Source organism: Trachurus japonicus, chromosome 9, assembly GCF_045865225.1.
Source record: "Trachurus japonicus isolate A0001 chromosome 9, Traja_1.0".
NCBI lineage: Eukaryota > Metazoa > Chordata > Actinopteri > Carangiformes > Carangidae > Trachurus > Trachurus japonicus.
Genome location: NC_140915.1, coordinates 3,867,089 through 3,889,064, shown reverse-complemented (window position 1 = coordinate 3,889,064; position 21,976 = coordinate 3,867,089). Strand labels below are relative to the sequence as shown.

General features: G+C 43.7%; 1 protein-coding gene across 1 annotated transcript in view; it reads right to left on the bottom strand.

The window, feature by feature from the left end:
* The window catches only part of LOC146980644 (uncharacterized), an 81,767-nt gene that overhangs the window by 6,569 nt on the left and 53,222 nt on the right, over nt 1-21,976 (bottom strand). The window contains exons 9-10 of the mRNA XM_085787987.1: nt 11,304-11,477; nt 10,668-10,841 (exon numbers count right to left, since the gene is read on the bottom strand). Coding sequence (XP_085644113.1) covers nt 10,668-10,841; nt 11,304-11,477 — 348 coding nt within the window. The remainder of the gene's footprint in view (nt 1-10,667; nt 10,842-11,303; nt 11,478-21,976) is intronic.

Genomic DNA, 21,976 nt, shown 5'->3' with positions numbered 1-21,976 from the left:
AAAGAAACTGGCTTTCAAGAGAAAGGACCGTTTGGGTGTGGCTAATGCACAAAAAGAACTCAACCAGCTTTTGAAGAGGACAAGAGAAAAACACAGAGCTACCATTGAACAAAGTGTGAGCTCAATGAACAATAAACGACTTTGGGACCACATGAAATCTGTCACAAACTCTAACCCACAAAAGACACAGATCATCACCCTGGATGAGCAGAGGAAGGCGAATGCACTGAATGACTTTTTTTTAAGATTTGACACACATGACCTTACTCAGGCAGGGGTAGAGGCCCTAGAGGCACTCAGTATTACAGATGTAACAGATAGGCTAGAAATAAAACCCCATGAGGTGCAGATGATTTTTAGCAAAATTTGTAATAGGAAATCCACAGGGCCAGATAGCTTGTCTGCTTCAGTTCTGAAGAAATGTGCTCCTGAACTGTCCACTGCCTGGTGTCCGATTTTTCAAAAGTCACTAGACAGTTACACCGTACCTGCCCTGTGGAAGAAATCCACTATCATCCCCTTACCAAAAACATCATGCCCATCTGCAAACAATGATTTTCGACCAATTGCTTTAACATCGGTAGTAATGAAATGCTTTGAAAAAATCATTGTTAATATGCTTAAACATGATCTGGTTTCCTGTATGGACCCCCTTCAGTTCGCATATAGGCAAGGGCGGAGCACTGAGGATGCAATCATAAGTGTGACGCATCTTATTAGTAAACACCTTGAAGATTCAAAGTCCTATGCACGTGTCTTATTCGCTGATTTCAGCTCAGCTTTTAATACAGTTCAGCCTCATCTGCTTGTTAAGAAGCTGAATGGAATGCATGTAAACCCTTTTTTAATCAGATGGTTTTATTCCTTTTTAACAAACAGACCCCAACAGGTAAAGGTCAACGGCACCCTCTCAGAGATCAAATATTGCAGCACGGGAGTTCCCCAAGGCTGTGTGAGTTCACCCATCCTGTTCACACTCTATACAAATGAGTGCAGGAGCACACAGCAAAACACACATATAATTAAATTTTCTGATGACACAATTATTTTAAGTTTGCTGCGGGTCGACGACTGTCCCTCATTGTATCACAATGAGGTTACAAATTTTAAAACCTGGTCTGACAGTAACCACCTTATTCTTAATACGGCTAAAACAAAAGAAATAATTTTTGACCCAAGAGAGGTGCGAGCCCATGACCCTGTTATCATTGGAGACTGCGAAATAGAACAGGTGGATTCATACAGATACTTGGGTGTCATGATAGACAGCAAACTAAGATGGAATGATCATGTTGAAGCCTTATGTTCCAAGCTGGCTCAAAGATTACATTTCCTCCGTAAACTTAGGCTTTATGGAGTACACCCTAATACTATGCTTATATTTTACAACGCAGTGCTTGACAGTATTATTCGTTATGGGTTGACTGCTTGGTATGGCACTGCCACTGTCCAGCTGAGAGCCAAGGTTACAACAATGATTAAAACAGCCATGAAGGTGATTGGAATAACAGACTATGCATCCCTTCAGACTACATATGAAACAACAGTGATCAGACAGGCACACAGGATCCTTAATGATCCAACAAACATCCTCCTGTCAGAATATCAACTCCTTCCTTCGGGAAGACGTTTCAGGGCCAGTAAATACAAAAGTAATAGATTTAGATTTTCGTTCATTCCCACCTCCATAGCACTTCTTAACAAAAAACCGGCCCTGCCTCCTCCATAGTAGAGTAGAAGCAGGTGTCACGGACGTTTGAGTCTTATTTTTATTTTTTATCTTTTTTATCTTATTTTCTTTTTCTTTTTTTTATTATTTTAATCTAAATAATGTGCTCCACGCGCACCATACTTTCTGCGGCTCCCTGGTTGTTGCATAGTTGTATGTGTACACCATGTGTAATATATTCTGTGTATTATGCTCTGTGTGTATATGAACATATATGTGTACACCATGTGTAATTATGTTTTCTGTGTGTATGTGGATGTGTGCATACACTATGTGTGGATGTGTGCGTACACTATGTGTACATGTGAATGTGCAGATGTATGAGTACCATGTGCTCGCTTTGTGTGGTTTTAGATGCAGCTGTGTCAGCACTTGTGCCCAAGACAAGTTTCCTGTCAAGGACTAATAAAGTATATCTTATCTTATCTTATCTTAAGCCAAAAGCCGAACATTTATTTGTGACGTCCGCGGTTGATATAAAGTGGATATGTTTCATTCATCCATGTTTTGACAGACAACACAACAGCCAGTGAATGAGTTGCGCCGCTGAGTTTGATTGGTTAAAACAGCCTTCCACACGTGCATTGTGTCACTTGGTAGCGGATTCCACGGTTGCGTGTGTACAGAGTGTTTTTATTACACCACTTGTGTGGACGCGGAGCAAAACTCCGGTTTCAAAAATACCCGGGCTCGTGTGGACAAGGCCGCGTCACTGGTCTCGGAGCAATCGTCCTCCTTCACCTTGATTACGGGGCGGCACCCGGAAAATTAGATCATTTGATTCAGGTGCACGTACTCGCTCCTTTTCTCAGTAGACTTGGCGTCTGCAGCGTGGCTCGGGCTGGCGTGGCTGTGGCAGCGTTTTTCATACCCTCAGGTAAGTTTCCCAACAGTGTTAGTTATTGTTGTGCATTTGTAGCTTACTATGGTGGCTGACGCGTTCTCTGCTTGCAGCAGAGTCGGCCTGTCTTCCGGCTGGAGTTTGAGTGAGGGGAGAGTTGCCCCGGCATTGTTTGTGTGTGCGCAGCGTCCATGCACCGCAAAGCGTTCGCTTCTTTGGTTAAATTGAGCTCCTCTCCATTTCACATCGTCAGGTATGTTTCCCTGTTGCATTGCACCGCGCATTTGTTATGTAGCAGCATGGCTGAAATATTATTGACTTTGCACTAGGGCTTTGACATCGAACTTCGAGATTCGAATATAATTCGAATATTAAAAAAAAAAAACATATTCGAACGAATATTAGGGCAGCTCTAAATATTCGAACCTGTAATAAGCATTATTTTTGGTAAATGTGTTTGCCTGAAAACGTAGTTTTCAATCCAGATTAAAGGCTTTTTTCAGCCTTTTGAAGTTGTGAAACGCAGCTCATTAGCATTGATCACCTGGGGCTCCTGTACTTACAGTATGACGTCATCACGTCGTTAGCGCCTGACGCCTGTTCACACTTCACTGATAAACAATGGCGGAGCAAAAGGCTGATTCAAAATTTTTTTTTTCTGTGAGAGACTGTGGCGGGCTCAAACGTACAAAGGAGTATTAGGGCCAGCCCCCCAAAAAAAAAACAGCCAAGAAAAATAAAAAGTCAGGTGAAAAAAAAAAAAAAAAATCCGGCACAAGAAAAAAAAAAGTCAGGCAAAAAAAAAAAAAAAAAAGATCCGGCACAAGAAAAAAAAAAAAGGGCAAAAAAATAAATAAAACTGCAGGCTTGACTACGTACCACAACAAAGCGACAAGCGACTGACTGCTCCATGACAGCAGCACAGTGACAGACAGACTCTTGTAGTAGTATTTGTAAATAGAATACTACAGGAGAGGAGGAGAGGAGATAGGCCTATCCTGTATAGTATTTGTATTTGTAAATACTACAGGAGGAGGCAGAGACCTGGATTGCGGTGGTCTAGTCACGGAGGTGTCTCCAGTCACGTTTAGTTGCGTTAGCTCATATATCTCTATGTAATTTATAAATGATTGTGTTTGTGTGTTTGTTTTGGGGGGGCAGCCATAGATATGGGGGACAGCAATGAAGAACATGCATTGCTGATTACTGTACGTTAGCAGCAGGGGTTGGACACGGAAGTGATTCGTGTTTTCATTGTCATACTCCGGCATTGAGTCAAAGTTAATCGGCTTTATTGTTCACTTTTATGGCGCTGCAGAGTTTGGCCGACAGTCGCTTGTCGCTTTGTTGTGGTACGTGGTCAAGCCTCTGCAGTTTTTTTTTATTTTTCTTGTGCTGGATTTTTTTTTTTTCTTTTGCCTGACTTTTTTTTTCTTGTGCCGTTTTTTTTTTTTTTTTTTTTTTACCTGAATTTTTTTTATTTTTATTGTCCCGGATTTTTTTTTGTTTTGCTTACTTTTTTCCCTCGCGCTGGATTTTTATTTTTTTTTTGGCTGTTTTTTTGGGGGGGGGGCTGGCCCTAATACTCCTTCGTACAAACGAGACCCGCCACAGACTCGTTAATTAATGGGAAACACTGGACTGACGGGACTCTGCCTGATTGTGTTCAGAAGATAATTTCAGACAGGCTCGGTGTTGAAATGAGGAATTAGAGGGAACGACTGCACAGGCAACTGGCACCGATGATGTAGAATATGGATCAGTCCCTGAGACCGGTTGTGATCCAGGGACACAGTGATCAGCACAGATAAAGGAAAGAGAGGATCTGATAATGGGACAAAAATACCGTGTCCCTGTGGCAGGAGTTGGACCAGAAGAGGAAAGTTTTCAGGCCAGTGAAACGTGAAGTACATGAGCTCAACGTCAGGTTCACACTGGTCTATCGAAGCAAATGTGTCTCATAATTCAAATTAAAATGGATTAACACAAATCCTTTTTCATTTTTAAAATATAGCTGCATGTTTTGACTCATAAGTAAAATGAATTATCAATAATCCAAACTGCATTTTAATTTTCTTCTTCAAGACTGCTCATTCTGTGACTTATAATAAAGAAAAGGACATTTAAGGTTTAATTTTCAAAATATCACGGCGGCGTATAGCTCACTTGGTAGAGCTGCTGCTCCATGTTGAGGCTACAGTCCTCACTGCAGGTGGCCCCGGTTCGAATCCCACATCGGGCAGCCCTTTCCTGCATGTCATTCCCACTCTCTGCCTCCCCATTTCCTGTCTCTGTCTCCACTGTACTCTTGATATAAAGGCAATAAAACAGCCCCAAAAATATACTTAAAAAAAAAAAAAAATTCAAAATATCCTCCTGCAAAAAGAAAATTGAATTTGAAATGTCAAATTTGAAAATTAAAATGCATTAGCTGAAAGGCTTTTTCATTTCAAGATCATAGCTGCATCATTTGACTCATAGATGAAACTAATAAGAAATCGTCCAAACTGTATTTTCATTTTCTTCTTCAAGACTGCTCATTCTGTGACTTAATTAGTTGGCAATCCCAGTCGGCGCAGCCTGGAGAATGACGTCACTGGCCGACAGCGACAGCGGTAAAGCAGCTAAAAGCTGTTGTAGCCTGTTTATGTGTCACTTTATAAAGTTTTAATAGTTTTTCATGTGAGAAAGTAACCGTTTAGATCCCCAGTCTGTGGTCAGTTTATCCAAACGACTCCTGTTTGGAAGTTTGCTCCAATGTTTTTGGAACAGTGCAGAGCGGTTACATGCTGCTATTCCGACATGCCGCTATTTCGACATTGACTTCTAATTGTCGGAATAGCAGCATTAACATTATTTTTCAAACATTCCGCTTTTCCGACATTGATTGATTAAGTTATAGTCAGACGTGTCCTTCTGATTTTTTTTTTGTTTCCATCTGAGACACTGTTTCTCATACACAAATACATAGGCCTATAAGAGAGAAGAAAAAACAAACCCGCTGAGTTTAAAAACACACCGGCAGCAGCATCCACTGATCTGCAGCTACTGAGACTGTTATTATTCTGTCACCTGAGTTAACGAGGTGCACGTGTGTTTGGAGCTGACGAGAGAATAAAGAGCGAGACAACGCGGCCCTGAGGAGGAACTGTGAAGGACTCAGCTGTAATGGAAAATGACCTAAACCGAGTCCAGTAGAGCTGTAACTGTGTAGTGGAAAGCCGTGCAAAGTAATGGTAACTATCGTCCTGCTTTACATTGTTTTAACATAGGTAAAAGGAAAAAAAAAGATTTTCTGGGATAAAGGGGCAGATTACATAAGATTATTCTTCTTTCTGCTCCCTTTTGTTGAAATTTGGGAGGTTTTTGTTTTTATTGTAGCTTATTAAAATGCAAGATCATTTTTCTGACTAATTTATTGCCCGAAGGCCATGTATCTCTCTCCCCCCCCCCCCCCCACGGCGCTGTCCGTGGTTCTGATGGTGACAGGTTAACTTGACAAACAAACTGCAGCATAGTTCTGTTTGTTTATCATGTGTGTCAGTTTTGTTTGCGACTTGATAGTTGAGTTGTTGAGATTAAGAACATCACTCCCTCATCAAACTGGTGATAGGCATGCTGAAAAGAAAAGAAAAAAAGAGAGAGAGAAGCGCCTGGGTATCGCAGCTGTAAAAAAAAAAAAAAAAAAAAAAAAAGATGACCAAAAAGTGTCGTAATAGCGGCATGTCTAAATAGAGACGTGTCGGAATAGCGGGATGTCTGAATAGCGGGCGGACCCCAGTGCAGAGCTACCTGGGTCAGAGCAGCGGCTCGTCACCAAGACAACAACTGGTCTGCTGCGGTGTTCAGCCGGTAGGGGAGCGCCGGGTCGATTGATACACTTTTCAGTTAAACGTCTTTTTCAAAGATGACATTATGTACACAAACATTTTTATCATGTGATCAACAACTCACATGTGTATTCTCTTAGTTACAAGTGTAATTTAACACATATGTTGGATGATCGCGCTGTTTTATAACTTTGAACGTAAGTTGACATTTGTCTCAAACGTCCCACCTATGCGGGTCGTTTGAAACACAGGAGGGACGGTTGAAACAGCGTTTTAAACAGAAACTACTGACATTACTCTCGTTTTTATGCAGCATATCGGACAACATACTAGTGTACTCGTCATTGCCAAAATGTCACATAATTTCTCACAATATAAATAGGTTAAACAAATATTTTTGTCCCGTGCGTAATTGTCAAGATCCGCATTTCGATTAAATTCACCTTGATTCATTAAAAATATGTGGTGTTTATTAAAAATACATGTTGTTCATTCAAATAGGTTGTTGTTTATTGCAAAACAGTTAGGCTATTAATTCTGTGATTTTTACAGATATTGATCGCACAATGTGACCACAATCACTACGCACGGTGGCGTGAGGGACATTTGAAACAGCTGCAGCGACTACTGACACTTCAACCTGTTTTGCCTCTAAACTTCAAAACTATGACATTGCATAGTTTAGGACCTGTTTATGTACGAATTCATCTGTTGTTAGGTCATATTATTATTGCATGAAACACACAATACAACTTTTGATCACAAAAAAACTACCGCACGTAAGATTTTACTTTCCGTAGTAAAAAACAGGTTCGCGCTAATAACTTTTGAATGGCGTGACGTCATTTCACGAGCTTTCCCAGGATTGGTCGGTGTTGAGTGCTGAAGGTAGTGACGAAATCTGACGACTCAAGCTTGTGTGGTTTTCAAGGAAATCGCTGTGTATCAATCGTCCAACCTGCGTCTCAGCCCGGGGAGGAGAACCGGGTCTGACTCGACACCGGAGAGAAGCAGGTCGTGGAGCGTTGCACCGCGGACAAACATGAGAGGCTGAACTAGGGTTGTGCCGATTGGCGATCCAATCATCTATCGGCGATTGGAAGGACGAGCGGCGATGTTTTGTTTTCTTGCCGATTTTACACACACACATACTCGCTACTTTTTTATTGATCTAATGCGCAATCTGTTTGTTTTGTTTTAATGAAGCCGCTTGGCTTGCTGCTTCCAACAGATACTCTGTCAAATGACAGTGTTTCACCAATCAAATGCAGCCACTGGCGACGTCCAATCAGACGGAGCCAGGTAGTCATATGACCGCACACAAAATCTCTGTGGTAAACAGGGTGGCCACTCCGCCTCAAACACGTTTAGCTGGTGTTGTGGCTGTGACTCTGCCGACGCCAGCCCTGTTACTGTATGTCACAGCCCGACGAGGTGTTCACTAAAGGTGTGTTCACACCGGACCTTTTGTTTTTGTCGCTGTCGCTCGTATCGCTCCGAAAAAAACGCTCCGTCGCTCAGGTGCAGACGCTCGTCAATTTGGCACAGAGCCACAGATTCGCATTTTCGCTTCGATTACGTCATGCCCACTGCCATGTGTCTCTGTTTACACCGGCACCACCGGGATTACGGCAGCCAATCAGAGCTGAGCGACGAGCGACTGACGGCCGGAGAGTTGGGATTTCTCATCTCGAGCGATGAGCCCCAGCGTTTTTTCGCCTGGGCGATTAAACGCTCCACCGCTCGTTTGCATTGACTTAACATGTAAACTCGTCGCTCGTTCTAAAAACAAAAGGTCCGGTGTGAACGCAGCTTAAGACGTCGTGAATTACGTCCGCCATGAATGGATTTTTCGGCTTTCGGCAACGCAATAGCGTTCCGTTTATTGATCATAGCGCTCTCCATTATTAGCCCTCACACACACAGAGAGAGAGAGAGAAGCGCGCATGCATGACAGCATGACAGCAGGGCACGGTAAAAGTGATACTCATACGCCGCCGCCGCCAACCCCCCCCCTGGACCCCGGCGATAGATAGGTCTATCGGCGATCTCCAGGGAGGGCGCTTGGGACGATCTGAGAATGTCAAAATCGCCCAACACTAGGCTGAACTCTTTTGCCATGACAACAAACGTATAGAAACACGTTGAATGAAGCTAAGAGACAAAAACCTGCTGACCAGCACACACACACCTGCTTATTATGGGATGTTGGCTTTGAATGTTTCACTACAAACATCACAGAGCCTCAGGAACCAGCTATTGATTATAGATCAGTGATTAACACATTACATGTGTTTCTGTAGTTGACTGGACTAAGGCTACGTTTACACGTAAACGATCTGAAGAGAAAATGCAAAAGTGTCGTTGCGTTCTCACTTGGTTTAGACCATAGACTGTAAAAAGAATGGACGTAGCGTCCGTGACGTCACCCATTGGTTTTGGGGAGTCGTTTTTGTGACTCAAATATGGCGGCCTGGACAGCGCCATGTTGGATTGGCCGGCCGAGAACCCGCCCACTGGCCTCGAAGCAGCTGTTCACGGAGCTGCTCGGACCTGTCACTCAACGTTTCCGCGCCCTGATTGGCCAGAATTTTAACCTAATAACAGTAAAACTATAGAGTTAAAAAAAAATTCACCCCCCTCAGAGTGTGTGCGGGGGTAGAAACTATCGATTGAGACGAAAAAACGTTCTGACACCAGGCTTTTAACATGTTTACTGAGGATGTAAAGTCGGCGATTTTAACATGGGGGTCTATGGGGAATGCTCCCTTCTGACACCAGCCCCCAGAGGAAGCCGAGGGGATTGCAGTTTTTTGAACGCGGAAGTGAGCTTCACTTCTCAGACCGACAACTGCCCCCTTGGTTTAGACCAGTGGTTCTCAACCAGGGGTCCGCGGATCCCTAGTGGTCCGTGGTGTAATTGCAAGGGGTCCGTGAAAATATCCGCCGGACCTTCCAATCCGGCCCACGAGTTTTAATAGTTTGCGTACTGTTTTTCTCTGTCTGTGTGCGCCTGTAAGTCAATGCGCTGGGACACAAAAACACGCTCAAAGTGTTTGTGTGTGCCTGTGAGCCGCTGCACTGGGATAAGGAAACACCCAGGTACCGCCGGCTGGACTCGCAGGGTTTTCCCTGTCTGCAAAGGCCGTGGGTGATTTTGGCCGCTGCCTTGGTTCAACTGTGTGTGCCCTGTGCATCATGCATGAGGGGCCATTGAGATGAAGCGTCTTTTGCGCGTGCTCAAACCCATTCAGTGTAGACGCGCGTCATACGCGCTCCCAACTCAAAAGCCGCAGCGGTGCGCGGTTGTTTTTCCGTGCACGTCCACGGCGCCTCCATGACTCCTACTGTTTCCCACTGAGCTCTGCCTCGTTTGAAAGGCGAAGGAAGCCCGTGTGTGGAAAGACGTCGCCTGTTACGTGAGCTGGAATTACTGAATTGTTTGTTGTTATTGCAACTTTCAAGTTGAAAAAAAGAGGAGAAACGTCGCCTCCGAGATGTACAATGTGTGTTATAGAAGAGAAACACATGTCAAGACCAATGACTTGTATCATCACAACAGACCTGATGTTCAGCAAAATGATGATGATAAATGATAATAGGCTATGTGAAGATTTTTCATTTTATATCATACAAAACACCAATAATGTGTATAATTGAAAATGATGTGCACAAGGTCTGTAAAATAAAAATATAAAATCTAAACAACCAAATTATTAGGGAAAAAGGTTAATTCAGTTTCAATCAGGACTATTTGAATGTCCCTCAAGGTGTCTGCAGCCACTGCATAAGTATGATTTTTTGTTCTGGAAGTTACAACTGAAAGCTTATACTTGCCTCAACGAGTAAATAAATGCCATAATGCAATTTAAAATGCACCCCCCCCCCCCCTTTCTATCAAATTGCAAATTGGGGCGGGGGGGTCCTCTTTCTTTCTTTCTTTCTTTCTTTCTTTCTTTCTTTCTTTCTTTCTTTCTTTCTTTCTTTCTTTCTTTCTTTCTTTCTTTCTTTCTTTTTATTTATTCCAACCAAGGCAATTTCACAATTTGACAATATCATCACAACATTTTTTCCATTGGTTGGAAGGGAGCAGGGAGAAAACAAGCGTTGTTGTGTAAACAGGGCCTATGAGCAGAGAAGAACACAGCCGTCACCATGACAACCCTCAGTGTGGGTTAGTATAACATCAGCCTCATGTCTGCAGCTCAGTGTCAACACAACTTTCACATCACATTCACCTGAGCACAAAAATAAAACAGAGTCTGACCTCAGAGTCTCCAGTCTACAGTCTGGACTCTCCAGAAAACCACTCAGATCCTTCACTCCTGAATCCTGCAGGTTGTTTCTGCCCAGGACCAGGAGTCTCAGGTGGGAGGGGTTGGACTTCAGAGCTGAGACCAGAGAAGAACAGCTGATCTCTGACAACCTGCAGTTCTCCAATCTGAATAAAGAATAAAAGAAGAAGAGTTTGTTTTTTCCAGTGTCTCTGAACCTTTTTCACATTAAAACTCCTAAGTCAGTGAACACAACATCACATCAGTCTGTGTGGACTCAACACAATCACAATCAACACACACACACACACACACACACACACACACACACACACACACACACACACACACACACACACACACACACACACACACACACACACACACACACACACACACACACACACACACAATCAGATTATTGATGACTATGGAGTGAAATGAGCTGAAAGTGAAGAGTCATTGTCAGTGTGAGAGAAGAACAAGTGGAAACATGAGACAACAACTATTTCAAACGTCCTTCATTCATCACATCAAAGTCAGTGATTCAAGTTCTGAGTGAAGATCAATCAGGTTCAGTTGTGGATCTAAGATCTAAGATCTACAACAGTAACAGTCAGTGAACTGACCTCAGAGTCTCCAGTCTACAGTCTGGACTCTCCAGAAAACCACTCAGATCCTTCAGGTCTGAATCCTGCAGGTCGTTGTCACTCAGGTCCAGGTATCTCAGGTGGGAGGGGTTGGACTTCAGAGCTGAGACCAGAGAAGAACAGCTGATCTCTGACAACCTGCAGCCCTCCAATCTGAATAAAGAATAAAAGAAGAAGAAGAAGAAAAAAGTTTTTTTTGTTTTTGTTACATTGTCTCTGAACCTTTTTCAGTTCTTTTAACTCAGTGAACACAACATCACATCAGTCTGTGTGGACTGAACAATCAACATGTTTCTTGTTCTTTTGACATAAAATTCAAACATTTAAAAATGTTTAAGCTCAACAAAGACCAAACAACAGGTTTGAACGGCTCCATGTTGAGTTTCTTTCACTGTTTGTCAGAACAGAAAACCTCTGGTTGTAAACTGAAGCTGAAGTGAACAGCAGTTCACACTGGGACTGAAACACTGATGAGTTTGTCTTTTCATTGTTGTTGACAAACAGCTGATTGAAGTTGTGTAACAGATCAATCAGCTGCTTCATCCAGGAAACATCCTCAGGTGTTGAGACTCTTTAGTCACATGACCAATAGGACGATGAAGGAGAGGAAGACGAGCAGCAGGACGATGAGGAAGATGTGAGGTGTGATGTGGATCAGAACGTGTGGTCCAGAGCAGAAGAGCTGCACATTAACACAGACTTTGTTTTTCCTTAATTGTATTTTCACACAAAGGTGAACAGCAGCTATGATGCAGATTGTTCTGTTTCTTTGTAAATAAAGTTTTTACAGCAGACATTCAGTCACTTTCTGTCTTCTTGTTTCATAAAGTGTTTGTTCTGTAAAGCTGCTCTGAGATGGGTCGTTCACTTTTTGAAATGAACGTAGGGCTCATACCGAATACCGGTGATTTTTTTTTGTGATAAGAATTTTTCATATACCCCAATACCGGTGAGTGTGTAGCGTACAAAACGTTGGGAACACAGAGCGGCGGAATGTCGCGCTGCGGGACATTGTTTGAGAGGGGGACTATACCAAACAAGCTGCATGCCTGGGTTGAGTGGTGAATAATGTCACAGACACAGAGGAACTTATACCAGAAAGAGGAGCCGTGTTGGTTGTGTGGAAGTACTTGTTGTTTGACCCTGATCAAACAACAATAATCTGTAAATGTTTTTTTTACTTAATTAAAGCAGAAGTAAGCATTCCGGTGGTTTTGGCTAATGCTGCGTTCCAGGCAGGCTTTTGAAACCGTAAATTACAGCTTCAAGTCACAACTTACGACTTTGTAGCGTTCCAGGCAACCCACTCGTGTTTTTCCGACCTGTTTTACCTGTGAAAGTCACTATAACGGCCACTCGTAACTTCTGACCCGTGAACTCGTACCAGATCGAACTGGTACCACTTCACGAGTTACGAGTTTCCTTGAACGCACCATAACAGTCCTCGTCCCTACGTCACCACATTCACGGCGTTCCTTGGCTGCACACACAGCCCTGCATGCCGTTCTCTCTCCTCATTGGATAAAAACTGTAGGATACGATAAATGTTTTCTCCTCGGCTCAGAGCAGAGCAGAGTGACTGACAGACCCGTGTTTCGGTCCAAACACTCACAGCTTAGTTGAGGCCTGGGCCATGGATATGTCCCTTTAATGGGCTGATGACCACACCCACTCTGGGTTGTGGCAACCAGGTGGACACTTGTCATTGGACAAACACTTGTATAAAAGAATCATTGTTCCTGTCCTACTCCATTTGACTCCCTGATGAAGGCTAGACGCCGAAACGCGTCGGAGTTGTCATGTTGACCATAATTTAATAAAGGCATTTTATAGGTAAGAGAGTGCCTATAACTATTTAAGACTTATATTAACACAAATATATCACTTACTTCTGCTTTAATTATCCTAAAAAAAAAAAAAACAAGTCTCACCCACACCAGATGGTTTCACCCAACTTGGCATTTGTGCACGGCATCGCCTGTCAATCAAACAACAGAGTCGCGGTTGAAATGTAGCAGCAGCACTGCTCAAACAGGAGGGATAAGTGATAAAAAAGGCGAAACCAGCGCCAGTAAAATCCCAACAGTATTCAGAAGAATTTGTGATGAAGGGATTTACGTCCACGAGTTGCAACCCACTCGAGCCATCGTGTTTTTTTTCTTCTGTGGGGAGAAGTTAGCAAACAGTGGCATGAAGCTGGCTCATCTCCAGCCGCATCTCAACCAGATCTCAACACAAAACATGCACGTCATGTCGGTGAGCCTCCTGAGTGTTAGTTTGTTTATGAGGAAACTTTATGAATTCAGGTTGTTGTTACATGAGATTTTAAACGACAGCATCAAAGCGATGAACTTCATAAAGTCAAGGCCACTAGTGCAGGTGTGTTTCACTGCCTCAGTTAACACAGACAGAGAGAAGTCCTCTGGCTCTCAACCTGTTGTTATGATCTGAAGCCACGTCTCTCATTAAGCACAGCCCCCCCATGCCACCGTGTTCCAGGACACAGACTGACTTGCAAAGCAGTAGCCCTACTGTCTGGACTTTTTTTTGTGTGTGAAGAAATGTTTATGTATAAATAATTGATGTCATGAATTCATTTTGAGAACAGATATTTATTTATAAGTTAGCATTTTAGATTGATGATTATTCTCATGTGCAAACATTGTTTTAGTTTTGTATTATATTAATAAAGGGTTCTGTATTTTGACCATATTACCAGGAGCGGATCTAGGTTCATGGGAGATCCGAGGCTTAGCCCAGAGGGAGTACAGAGAAAGATCTGCCTTTTTTTTTGTCTTTGTTGCTGACTGTGATAGGCCTACTGGAAATTTCAACATATCAACTTTAGGTAGACAAAAGCGTTGTCCTGAAGGATCCACAAACAGGTGATACATCATAAAAAAAAGAAAATATAAAAATGATCATAAGCTACTCAAATAAAAATGATATGGCAGTGCATGTAATCCTGATTGACATCAGCCTCCCTACCCACAGCATTACGCTTTAAAAAAAAAAGGAAAGAATCTGAATTTAAACTCAATTTGTCTGACTTACATTTACACAACTCACAAAAAGTTAGGGATATTTGATAAGAATATCCCTATAAAAAAGTTCTGCTACAGTGATATTCTATCATGAGGCCTTTTAAGTAGAAGGATGCAACGGTCATTTCTTTATCTCAAACAAAAGCTAACAACAGTGGTGGCTATAGCACAACAAACATCTTAATGTCTCAATAACTTTGTGTTTTCTTGGTCTCATGATGTCACCATGTGAACATGGTGGAGAGGAGAGGGAGAGAGAAGAGGACTGTCTACAAATTGTCATTGAACCACAACATTTAGTGGTTCAATGACAACTGAACCACTAAATCAGACGGTGCTTGTGATTTTTGTAGTTAATCAGCTTGTTAGAGAACAGCATGTTATTCAATAAGTAGGTGAAACATTGAATAACTGGACATGTGCATTCAAAAGTTTAGAGAAGGTTAAATTAAGTTCACCTGTAAAGGTTATAGTGCATTTTAGGTGCATTCTGAAATGTAATCCAGAAGCCAAACATCCCTAACTTTTTGTGAGTAGTGTATCTCATAATGCATAGATCTATGCTTTTGATGTGATGCAGCCTGCCTGGCTCCTTACAGCAGCCTGGCATCTGGCATCGTGGAGTCAGGCTGCATCTGACAGCTCAGTGTGACGTAGGCTATGACCAACAGCCTTTATGGGGGGCAGGCTTTTATCTGAGGGAAGCCTTTATTTCTAAATCCCTCCTTTTATTTTATTTTTTACACATAGCGACCAAGCTCATTGTTCATTAGCTCATCTTCATCTTCTTCACGTGCTTTTCTCCTTGCTGCGCTGTTGGACCTGGGTCTCTGTCTCCGTTATGCTGTATCGCTTCAATCTCATTCAAGTCGCATTTTTACAGCGTGCGTCCGTCTTCGTCCATGAATCTATAATACATCCATGCTCCGGTCCCGGAGCAGATACCCAGATCCGACAGTGCAAATCTGTCCCTCTCTGAAGCAGAGGACGAGGCCAGCTTCACTCCCGTCAGTCGTCACAGACAGTCCACACATTAGTTGTTTTTTTTTTGTTGTATTTAGGGCCGGCCTTTTTTTGTTCATGTAATGATTGAATACAGGCAATATTTGATTAAATGCGGTATGCTATTTATTATAAAGTAACTTCAAATCACATAATCACTGATAAGTGTGCGTCTCTCTCCCGACCCTCCCAATAAAAATCCCCCCCTCTCAATAAACAGTTCCGACGTCCATGAGGCTGCACTTCAGACTGGTGCGGTCAGCGGAGGGAGACTGACATAAACCGCGTTGAGATTTTTTTTTTTGCCCCTTCAAACATTCGGGACTTTGGCAAAAACATCCGGGGCTTGAGCCCAAGTAGCCATCCCCTAACCCCGCCCCTGCTCATTACAGTTATGAGTGCCACTGCCACCTTTGTGAACAGCAGCATTTTGTGGGACCATTCAAACCCGTGTTAATACTAGTCTGGATACTAATGTTCTTCTACAAGATTCACTCCTCGTGACAGTAAAATAGGTCATTTTAAGCCAATTTACTGCAGTAATTATTCTCTAAATTATTAGAAAATGGGGTTTACACCCAGTCATGCATGAAAAAAAAAATACAGTGAAACCAATATAATTATGACGAATACCGTGATATACATTTTTGGTCATAATTCTAACTGAACGTTTCAAAAAAGAAACAAAATTCATTCATTTAATTTTCAGCCGTTTGGTGTTCAAAGTGTTAAACCAGTTGATAGTGATGGTAAGAAGCTGTTCTGGTGGATCTTCATGTGGCCTTCTACACATCATCCACATGTCAGCACAGATTCATCAGCTGCTGCTGACCTCAGCTCAGTCTGTCAATATACAATCAATATCTGATCGACACCTGTTGGCCTCAGTCTGATCCTGACAGCTGGTCCTGGTTCTGGTTCTGGTTCTGGTTCTGGTTCTGGTTCTGGTTCTGTGGACCATGAATCCCTCATCAGATCATTCATCCTCGCTCTCTGTTCAGTCTCTGTGACTCTCTGACTCACGACGTAAACAAACGAAGCGACAGTGGACTGTGGCGTCTCCAGGAGGAAGAACTGGTCCCTGTTCTGGTTCTGGTTCTGTTGGGACCTGGAGAAGGACGAGTGCTGGGCCTCAGTCCACCACTGAGACCTGCAGAAACAACCAGGTGACCTTCAGCTAACGTCCAGAGCCTCCTGCACAAACACCTGACAGGTGTTCAGCTGACCTCACTGATGATGGAGAAGAACGAGTGTGATCTTCACTGAGACGCTGCAGCACAAACACATTGAAAGGACCCGGATCCACAGCCGATCCACATCAGACCAGATGCCGCTGAAGACCGAGCTTCAGGCTCCTGTCAGGTAGACGGAGAGCTGCTGTGTCCCAGCTGCTTCCTGCTGTCCACACTGACTGTGAAGTGGTCTCTTCCACACAGCTCCACTGGCAGAGAGCAGCTGAGGAGCTGAAGCTGGATGGAGCTTCAGCTCCAGAGGCTGTGGACACAGTCACAGTGGCTCAGGAGACACTGTCCACTGTCTGAAGCTGACCTCTGACTCCTCACTGACACTGGAGTTATGTGACCAGAGGCTGCTTCACACACACTGTGGACAGGAAGTAAACTCCTTTAATGTCATGTGACCATGAGCTGAAGCTTCCTTCCTGTGGAGCCCAGTGTTGATGTTCATGAGCCTCAGTGTCTCCACAGTGGGATCATCAAACCAACACTGTTCTCTGAGCTACAGGACTTTAACCTGACCTCTCACACTGGGAAGCTGCTTTGACCTTTGACCTTTGACCCTGAACCAAGCAAAGAGGTAAAACTCAGATCTACATCACATCTGCTCAGCTGCTACAGTGGCTGATCCAGCTGTTCTGTTCGCAGCTTCATCTGAGAGCAGCTCATCATCACCATCATCACACTGACCTCTGAGTGACCTCTGACCCTTCACCTTCTACCAGCTGCCGTAACATGGAGTCACAATCAGTCGCTGCTTCAAACTGAACTTCACACATTTGAACTGAACACAGACAAAAGTCCAACAGGTCCAGTCAGTGAACTCACCTCAGAGTCTCCAGTCTACAGTTTGGACTCTCCAGTCCAGCACACAGAACCTCCACTGATGAATCACTCAGGATGTTGTCACTCAGGTCCAGGTGTCTCAGGTGGGAGGGTTTGGACTTCAGAGCTGAGGCCACGACTTCACAGTGACTCTCTGAGAGTCCACAATAAACAAGTCTGTGAAGAGAGAAAATATGAAACATGTTAGAATGAAATCAGATGAAAGCTGCAGTAAAAACACAGTTGATGCATCTGATGACAGGACGTGATGATGTGTTGAACATCTGAGCTTCAGCTCATCTTCTCTGACTGAGTTTGACAGGAAACTCTGAGACCTGCACAGGTTTAATCTGGATCTGTGTTTTAGATGAAGATTCATCAGGTTTGAACAAAACCAAAGAGTGAAAAAAAAACTAAAAACTAAATGAATGTTTTTGTTGATTAAACCGCAACAATCACAACGAACTGAAGATCCACATGTTGGAGCTCACAGCTTTTCACCTTAAAAAATAAAACACAACTCACTTGGAAATGTTTCAAAGTCAAACTGAGAATAATGAAAATCAGTGAAAACTGTGTTTATCTGAACTCGATTAAACTACGTGTGGCGGGGTGGAGTGGTTGCCGAACAACGCCAGAATGTGGCAAGGTGAAGAGGACCCGGGCGGGGATTGAACCCACACCTCCCGGGTAAGAGTCATGTGTGCTTGCCAGTCATCCAAAGGGACATCCCCTTGGCCAAGTAGTCAGGGCACATGATCAATTGGAGGCATAGTGACAGGAACCTCAACTGTCACATACTGATCAATAATTATATTGATTATGTCTGGACTCACTTAGCCTTCCTGCAGTTCCTCACAGCTGGGATCAGTCTCCGTCGTCCCTGATCTGATGTGTTGTACTTCTTCAGGTCCAACTGGTCCAGAACCTGGTCTGACATCTGCAGCGTGTAGGCCAGAGCTGAACACTGGATCTCAGAGAGTTCCTCTGATCTGTTCTCTGACTCCAGGAACTGTTGGATCTCCTGATGAACTGACTGGTCCTTCATCTCTGTCAGACAGTGGAAGATGTTGATGCTTCTGTCAGGAGAGATGTAAACACTGTTTATCTCCTTCAGGTTGTTGATGGTTCTCTGGATGGTTTCTGGACTGTTGTCTGTCTGACCCAGCAGACCTCCTAACAGCCTCTGGTTGGACTCCAGAGAGAGGCCATGAAGGAAGCGAACAAACAGGTCCAGGTGACCATTTCTGCTCCAGAGGGATTTCTGCATGGCTCTCTTCAAGAAGTCATCCAGGGTTAGAGGACTGTCATTGATTGCTGGATGACTGTTACTGTTTGATGGAGGACTGTCATTGATTGCTGGATGACTGCGTGTCTTAAATCTAAAAAACTTGGAAAACTTCTTTAAGAAAGATTTTGGCTTTGGCTTTGATTCTCCCTGTTTGTGATCTTCTTCCAGGAAGTTCACTTGGCGTAAAACGTTAACGTATTGCTCTTCTAGGAAGTTCTCCAGGACCCGTGTGTTCCTGTTGGTGAAACAGTGGAACATGTAGACTGCAGCCAGAAACTCCTGAACACTCAGATGAACAAAGCAGTAGACTGTTTTCTGGAAGATCACACTCTCTCTTTTGAAGATCTCAGTACAGAGTCCTGAGTTCACCAAGGCCTCTGTGACATCCAGACCACACTGCTCCAGGTCTTCTTGGTAGAACATGATGTTTCCTTCCTCCAGCTGTTCAAACGCCAGCCTCCCCAGCTTCAGAAGAACTTCCCTGTCTGCCTCCATCAGCTCCTGTGGACTTGTCTCATGTCCTTCACCGTACTTGTTCTTCTTCCTCTTTGTCTGGACCAGCAGGAAGTGTGAGAACAGGTCAGTCGTGGTCTTGGGCAGCTCTCCTCTCTGGTCTGTGGTCAACATGTGCTCCAGAACTGTAGCACTGATCCAGCAGAAGACTGGGACTTGACACATGATGTGGAGGGTCCTGGACGTCTGGATGTGTGAGATGATTCTTCTGAACAGATCTTCATCACTGGACCTCCTCCTGAAGTACTCCTCCATCTGGGCGTCAGTGAAGCCTCGGACCTCTGTTACTCTGTCAACACATGTAGGAGGGATCTGATTGGCTGCTGCAGGTCTGGAGGTGATCCAGACCAGAGCCGAGGGAAGCAGATTCCCCTGGATGAGGTTTGTCAGCAGCACGTTGACTGATGACGTCTGTGTGACATCAGACACAACCTCCCTGTTGTTGAAGTCCAGTGACAGTCGGCTTTCATCCAGGCCGTCAAAGATGAAGAGAAGTTTACAGACAGCCAGCTGCTCTGCTGTGACCTTCTGTAATGTTGGATGGAAAACATGGAGCAGCCTGAGAAGACTCAACCGCTGATCTCTGATCAGGTTCAGCTCCCTGAACGAAAGCAGAACCAGCAGACTGACATCTTGGTTCTCCAAGCCCTCGGCCCAGTCCAGAGTGAACTTCTGCACCGAGAAGGTTTTTCCAACGCCAGCGACGCCGTTGGTCAGAACCACTCTGATGGGTCTCTGTTGGACAGGTGAGACTGTAGAGACGTCCTCTCTCTGTTGGACAGGTGAGACCGTAGAGACTTCCTCTCTCTGTTGGACAGGTGAGACCGTAGAGACGTCCTCTCTCTGTTGGACAGGTGAGACCGTAGAGACTTCCTCTCTCTGTTGGACAGGTGAGACCGTAGAGATGTCCTCTCTCTGTTGGACAGGTAAGTCTTTAAAGATATTGTTGCACTTGATTGTAGTCTCATGGAGGGTCTTCTTCTTGGACGTTGTCTCCAGCTGTCTCACCTCATGTTGGGTATTAACCTCTTCACTCTGTCCCTCTGTGATGTAGAGCTCAGTGTAGATGCTGTTGAGGAGGGCTCCACTTCCTGTTCCACTTCCTGTTCCTTCAGTCACTCGTTCACATCTGCTCCTCAGACTGATCTTATGTTGATCTAAAACCTCCTGCAGACCACGATCTGCTGAGAGAGAAGAGACAGAGTCAGACTGAAGACAGAGAGTCTGACAATCTGATCAGATTATTGAAGGGAGAAAATTAGAAACAGTGAAAGTCATCACTCATAGTTAATCTTTCATTTTTCAATTTCTCAAGTTGTGGGAGCAGAACTGAGAACATCAGAGACACTCTGGTTTTTAGAAATGCAGCCTCTTTGATGAGATGTGAAACGTCTTTAACAATCTACAACCAAGTCCAGTTGACCTAGATCCAACTTTGTCAGAGTATGTTACTTTAACGCTGGGTGCTTATTATTGTCATCTGAACTGAACCTTTGGCTCATTGGTAAAAAAAGCACAGTAACAGCTTCTTCAGAATAACTTTTTTTTTAATGTTCACTCCAGAACAAGACAAACGGTGCTGTGGTGGCACTGCCATCACACTGCACCTTATCAGTCTGCCCAATCTAAATCAATGAAAACACTAAGGACAAACTACTAGGGATGTAACGATGCATCGTGAGTCGATTAAAAATCGATACAAATGCGTGACGACTCGCATCGGTGAAAAAAAAAAAAAATCGCGATGCGTGAGAACAAAGTCTCTGGTGAGAAGTAGCTTACATTATCTCAAAAGTCATTGGTTGATTAATTTGATCGACACCAGACGCCGCCGCCACGCACACATACCAATTCACTCTCTTTTCTCTCTCTATCTCTCTTGTCCCTCGGTGCTACCCCCCCGCGCACGCGCGGTCGCTCGTTGCTTATGAGTCTGGCAGTGTTGGGTCCGGGATTCAACACGGGTTTTAATGACATTATGCCTGTTTATCACCAATAAACACAGTACATTAGGTGAGTTGGTCAGCATGCAGCGGTGCGAGGCTCTGCCTCTGACTGCAGTGGACTGCTGCTCCAACTGACAGCCTGTGAGTGCTTTGAGACGGCGGCGGCTCGTTGAAAACAGCAGTGACGGCCGACGTGAATTCACGTCGGAGTCATGGATGTATAATATTATCTTATAATAGATCCATGGTTGGACTAGTCTCCAAACCAGACATGTCTGTAACAACATCTGAAAAAACGCAGGGACCTGCCGTGTAGAAAAAAGAAGAAAAAAAGCTGACAGTGTCACGACTTCCTGTATGTGGCCCTTCAAATTAAAAGCCCTCCAACCTTTCATACACGGTTCAGTCATATTGATTTTGATTTAATTTTGACAAGCCTAGGCTCCAAATGTTTATTTTGTTTGTTTTTTTCTCAGACCAATCGACCAATGAAATTGGTTCATGAACTATTAGATTTTCTTTTTTAATTGAACGACTATTTGTAAATAAGACCAGTTTTACTTGTGATAAAAGGTGATAAATGATGATGTGCAGTGTATCTGTAATGAAAGGTGAATTTTTCAGACTATCTTTCTCTTATGAATAAAAGATCATTTTATTAGGTCATAATTTGTCTGTAGCTCACTTTTGATCTAAAAAGAATCGTGAGAAAATCGTATCGTGAACAAAAAATTGTGAATCGAATCAAATCGTGAGTTGAGTGAATCGTTACATCCCTACAAACTACAGAGTAGAA